The sequence below is a fragment of the Protomyctophum bolini genome, assembly GCF_963924005.1.
Source record: "Protomyctophum bolini genome assembly, chromosome: 16".
NCBI classification, from domain to species: Eukaryota; Metazoa; Chordata; class Actinopteri; order Myctophiformes; family Myctophidae; genus Protomyctophum; species Protomyctophum bolini.
The window spans coordinates 9,696,463-9,702,462 of record NC_137877.1 but is presented as its reverse complement, the minus strand read 5'-3'; the positions used below and the strand labels follow the sequence as shown (position 1 = coordinate 9,702,462).

The 6,000-nt window shown below is 43.9% G+C and overlaps 1 protein-coding gene across 2 annotated transcripts in view; it reads right to left on the bottom strand.

The window, feature by feature from the left end:
* Positions 1 to 1,168: 1,168 nt before the first annotated feature.
* ppp2r3b (protein phosphatase 2, regulatory subunit B'', beta) overlaps positions 1,169 to 6,000 on the bottom strand; it is a 29,993-nt gene continuing 25,161 nt past the window's right edge. For both annotated transcript variants that reach the window (XM_080785367.1, XM_080785368.1), the window contains 4 exons: positions 5,153 to 5,328; positions 4,372 to 4,490; positions 3,619 to 3,728; positions 1,169 to 2,882 (listed from right to left, as the gene is read on the bottom strand). In XM_080785367.1, coding sequence (XP_080641493.1) covers positions 2,741 to 2,882; positions 3,619 to 3,728; positions 4,372 to 4,490; positions 5,153 to 5,328 — 547 coding nt within the window. In that variant the 3' untranslated portion in view covers positions 1,169 to 2,740. The remainder of the gene's footprint in view (positions 2,883 to 3,618; positions 3,729 to 4,371; positions 4,491 to 5,152; positions 5,329 to 6,000) is intronic.

Below are 6,000 nucleotides of genomic sequence, written 5' to 3'. Positions count from 1 at the left end.
GCTATTGCTATAGAGAATGCATTGGGTGTTGCAGAGGATGAGAGGAATCTCTCATCCTCCGCAACACCCATTCTCATACACCGCTATACACCGCGAGGATATGGGCTATATATTTGAAAAAAATTATTTCCATTTCCGCAATTTCCGGAATTACCATTTCCGCAATTTCCGCAATTCCGCAATTTGACAAAAACGATAGGTTATAGCATGCTGCAATTTCCGCAATTTCCGGAATTACCATTTCCGCAATTTCCGCAATTCCGCAATTTGACAAAAACGATAGCTTATAGCATGCTGCAATTTCCGCAATTTCCGGAATTACCATTTCCGCAATTCCGCAATTTGACAAAAACGATAGGTTATAGCCCATGTTTTAAGAAATTTTGAAAAAAAAAGTTATCCTCGTTTCTCATCATTTTGGACCATGGGCTATAGCCCATATCGTACGGCATACTATAGCGCGCCGTTTTTCATCATTTTTGAGGATTTGAAAAAAATGACAAAATGACAAAAACGATGGGTTATAGCCCATGTTTTTTGAAATTTTGAAAAAAAAAGTTAGCCTCGTTTCTCATCATTTTGGACCGTGGGCTATAGCCCATATCGTACGGCATACTATAGCGCACCGTTTTTCATCATTTTTGAAGATTTGAAAAAAACGATGGGTTATAGCTAGAATGGGGTTGCTAGGTGTAAGTATGTAGGACTAGTAGCATGCCAAAGTGTGTGCTATTGCCATAGTGTACACTACAGTGTACACTCAAGAGAATGTACCCGCTACCACCCTTTCCATATACTGTATGGAGCTGACCCGTTCTTCATATGTTGATCATTTGACCTCATCAAACCCTGTAGACTCAAGACGATGTTTTGATGAATTGAACATGGACCCCGTTGTAAACAAGTGTAATGCTTAATTGGGTCGTCCACTCACAGTTAAGTCTCTGTATTGAGTTTGTGCTTGAAATGTACTGTAATTCTGCAAACTGTTAATACATATTTCAATCAATCAATGGCACATTGTGAGCCTGTAGTTGCCATTCTTGGTATACATTACGCATAACAGGGCTTTGAGTACCGGTAATCATGTTGAAAAGTGAAGTACTTATATGTTAAGCTAAGCCCTATCTATATATAGCACCGGTTAAATAATGACAGTATACACATCTCTTCGTCACCATTTATTTGAACAAAACAAAACATTGAAAAAATTGGTTCCATTTTTCCTGTAAAACTTCTCAGATAGAAAAAGAAATTTGGCCAATTAATTTACAACACAGCAAGCGGAAAATACATATTTACATCTATTAATAAATATCTCAATTTATATAAAACCATTTCTCACACTGAAGTTTATATCCTCCAAAATATAAGGTTCTATAAATGAACACAAAACAGACACTTCACGTGTCGCCAACTTTACTGTGTGTGTGTGTGTGTGTGTGTGTGTGTGTGCGCGCGTGTGTGAGTGTGTGTATACAGCAGGTCAACTGTGTTCTAGTTTGGCACTTTCAGTATTCTCCAGGGGTTTCCTTCAATCAAACCATGGCAGTATTTACATTCTTACAGAGCACTATTATTATTATCTGGAATGTCAGATGATTACTAGCCAAGATCCTCAAATGTTAAGTATTCGAATTGCCATGGTGGCTGTCCAATAATACACATGTATGTAGCTACTTGTACCTGAATGAGCTCTAGCACAGGGCGTTGTGTGAACGTAGCGTTGGCCCAGTTCAACATAGCAGCTTCCAGCCAGTGTTCAACTTCTAACCAGTGCTCAGACTGTACAACTTCCATCCCTGTAATCGGTGTCAAGTGTGAACATTATGTCCGATAGTTTGAAGGCCATTTAATCCCCCCCCCCCAAGGACACGTTTGGACAACCACATCTCTGATACAGAGTCGGGAGCTGCTTCTTTTCACCCGATGGTGAAGAGTTTTACCGGAAGGGCGCAACGCTAGGCCTGACAGATTTTGTTCTTTACCAATTCAGACATTTCCATATCTGTGTCAGTTCTGGTGGACCCGCCCCCCCCCCAAATATCCACGGAGCACTTAAGGAGGTGCGAACACCTCTTTATTGCAACAAAATGTAATATTACGGAATACTAGCAGTCAGACTGGATGCCACATCCGTTGGTGGTAAAACACTGAAGACCATTCAACACGGCGCATGCTGTGGATATTTGGGGGGGGGGGGGGCTCCAACAAATATGGACAGAGTCTGATATATATAAATGTCAGAATTGAAGAAAAACCTGTCAGTCTCCAGTCTTCCTAACTAGCGTGCAGAGGAGGAACACACCGTTCATCCCAGTTTTCTGCTCGTTGCTGAACAGGCACCCGAACCACCTGTAGGAGTCACTAGTGCAGCGACAGATGGTCCCTCCCCCTGCCAGCCTTCCACCTGCAAACACTTGTGTTAATTAAAACACCCCGGCCAAGCCGTAGGCACCACGGAGGAATGAAAACCCGCTCTCCACTGTGGTGAGACTCCCTCATTCCCACAGCTCTGATAAGGGTGTCATTCTGGGCTTGACAGCAAAGTTTGCTCCCGGGCAAAGTGTGTCCTCCTCCTGTCTCGCTGGATGGGAACTTAAACCTGAAACCTGTGTAGCATTGACTGAGGCTTGGTGGCGCTCGTCTGCCTTAGCAGCGTAAGGCAGCGTATTGTGTTATGTCCGTTTGCAGAGCAAAAGGGTCGTGATTAAGTTTATATATAAAGGGTTGAGGAAGGTCATTCGTAGTCGTCCTCGTATTCATAGTTGTCCAGGTCCAGGTCGCAGTGTGGACTGGGGAACTCGAAGAAGTGCTTCTTGCTCTTCAGATCCTGCTCACTGGAGATGTGCTGCCCGATGGGGGTCAAGGGGTTGTCGTACCTGCACAGACAATTCAATTAAATTCAATTCAATTCAAAGGGCTTTATTGGCATGAGAAAACATACGTTTACATTGCCAAAGCAGAAAGAACAATACAAGACACACGACACAAGATACACAGACACACAGAGAGCAACGATGGAGCATGTGAGAGAGACAATGAAAATAGTGATTTTAAGGATGCGGTTGGGGAACAATATGGAGGGGTCAAAATGCCATGATGCATCATATGAAAACGTTGTGGTATTTTATCATGGACATTAGTGAGGACCAATTATATGAAGATAGGTTGAAAAGGGGCGAAGTGGTCCTTTAACCCATTGTAGACCCGAGCTCTATTCCACAAATGCCTTCTAAACTCAAACTTAATAGAGTTAAAAACGTTTGCTGTGATAGGATTTCATTGAATGTATTTTGTAATATGAAAAATGCAGCCTTGTCTTTTTGTCTTTTTCCCCGTATAGTCTTGTTTTTCTTGTCTGTTTTTTCTTCAATAAAAATTAAGTAAAAAAAAAAAACGTTTGCTGTGAAAGAACATATTCAAAGATTTGCGCCACATTTTTACGATTTTTCAAAAAATAGCAGACCTACAAGCTCGTAGCGCGGCACTCGGTGGCGCGCTACGAGCAATGTAGATCTGCTATTTTTTCAATAGCTAAAGTATAACAGAATGCTTACGAAGACCAAAAATGGGTTAAGACAAGTGATATTTTGACGAGCGTGCGTCGAGTCTCACCCTTCATTGTACTGGTCGCCGGCGGTCTCCTCGGCCACCAGGAGGTCATACTCCTCGGCGGCGTACTTCTCCCAGTCAGACATCTCCTGGTGATCCACCTGCTCCATCTCCTTTAGAGAGAACACACATTGCCAGAGACAATACTACACGTCAGGATGCATTTGTGTGAACTCATGACTTCAAATCAATATCACTATTATTTATGCCTCGATGATGATTCATTAATTAACAATTATAGAACTTTTTTGTGTGTGTGTGTGTGTGTGTGTGTGTGTGTGTGTGTGAACGTCACGCGATCCAGCTTGTAGATGTGGTATTTTTTGTACAATGAAGTATAATACCGGGTTATGTGGGTTAATCAGACCAATAGATTTTTGTCAATTATTTAAAAATAAATCTATTAAGACGTAATGGCCCAGCCTTAGCCTTTGAAAGTGTCCAAGACGTAAGGTCATAATGCCACCCTGTGTGCAGTCAGTTAACCCATTCTGACCTGAGATCAGATTCTAAAAATGTCTTCTACACGCTGACAGTTTTCTGAAAAAGCTATGTTTCTGACCTGAGATCAGATTCTAAAAAGCCGTTTCTATGTCAGTGGTTATTCGATTTTTCAAAAATAGCAGACCTATACAAGCTCGTAGCGCGCCACTCGGTGGCGCGCTATGAGGTTGTAGATCTGCTATTTTTTAAATAGCTAAAGCATAACGTAATGCTAACACCAAAAGGGGTCCCCGCCCAAAATGGGTTAATTACCCTTATAAGAGAGAAGGGGTCCCTCTGCTCGTGATCCAGGTACTTCTCGATGTTGAAGAACGTGTCAAAGAAGACGTGGGCCAGTTTGCATCTCTTCAGGTCCCGCAGTGTGATCTTACCTGGGGGAGTGGGGATATAATAAAACAGGTAAACGTCATGACAAAATGTCCCCTTACTTTACCTATGCGTCGTCCAACAGCCTAGCGTCGATGTCACAGGTTCGATTTGGCCAAGCATTCGACGACCAGAACATGGCGGCCTAAATAAAATACCCCGCAGAGGTGCGGCGGGCGGCTATGTCTCGTGTTTCACTGCTTGTTCCACTGAAAGGTCAGATTCTTTCTGCTGCTGCTGCTGCCATCCATACTGGTAAAGCCAAGCCGGGACCGATGAATCAATCAATCTCTAATCGATTACCATTTGGCTAAGCGGACGATCAGGCCTGGAAACACGTTGTGACACACACTCATTGCTGGTAATGAGTGTGTGTGTGGGGCAGCGGTGGCCCGAACAGTTTGCGGAGCAGGTCTTGATACCGGAAAGGTCGCCAGTTCGCATCCCCGGACCGGCACGTTAAAAATGTACCACCGCTGAAGTGCCCCTTGAGTAAGGCATTGAACCCCTACCATGAAATGTTCTATGAGCAGGGTGTGGCTGTAAACAAGTTCTTGAGCTTAGTCCACTTCCCTGGGTAAACAAAGAACTTTGCTTTGTGTGTGTGTGTGTGTTTGTGTGTGTGAGAGTGTGCGCACGTGCTTGTGTGTGTCGAGTGGGCCCTGACCTTCAACCTCTGGCTTGACGAGGTCGAGCATTTGGCAGAGGCAGTCCTCGAAGGGCAGCGGTTCGATGGCCATGGTCTCCAGCTTCTGGCACTGCTCCTCGTAGAAGTACTCCAGCTCGTACATGCTCAGCACGCCGTCCCCGTCCACGTCCATGCAGCGGAACCAGTACTCTATACTGGACAGAGACACAGAGGGGGGGAGGGGGGGAGCCGGCCAATCAACATCTTGTTTTAGCCAAAAGAGGAAAGAAAAACTACAGCACATTAACCCATTTTGACCTGAGATCAGATTCTACTAAATGTCTTCTACATCCTGACAGTTTTCTGAAAAAGCTATGTTTCTATGTCAGTGGTTCTTCGATTTAAAACAAGCCCAAATTGATTAAATCAATTAATTACCAGCTGCATTATAATTATCTGTGGGTCTGCTGCTGACGTTATGCCACTTTTTAACTGCGCTCCGCTGTTATGCTCATATTAGTGACCCTAAAGAATTCTGAGGCAACATGGCTGGAGACGAGGCAGCCAATCAGAACTGCTCGACTAGCCATGCCGTGCAGACGATGGGATGTTATGGGTTGTTGCCAGTGGTGGCAACTGTCGTGACAGAAATAAGCTAAGCAGACTCCAAAAACCAAACCAGGCAAGCAACTGTGAATGAATCCAGGTTAGGCTGGAAATATGCAGGATTGGCAACCAGTAGCAGAAAATGATCTCCAGTGTGTACTACCCGGTCGGAACGAAAAATCTTAAAACGTTGATATAACTCGCAATCTAAATCATCCTGTCCAATTCTGAGAAAAGATCATGTGTTTTAGACGGCCCCACCGCGGTCCTGTCGCTAGTCG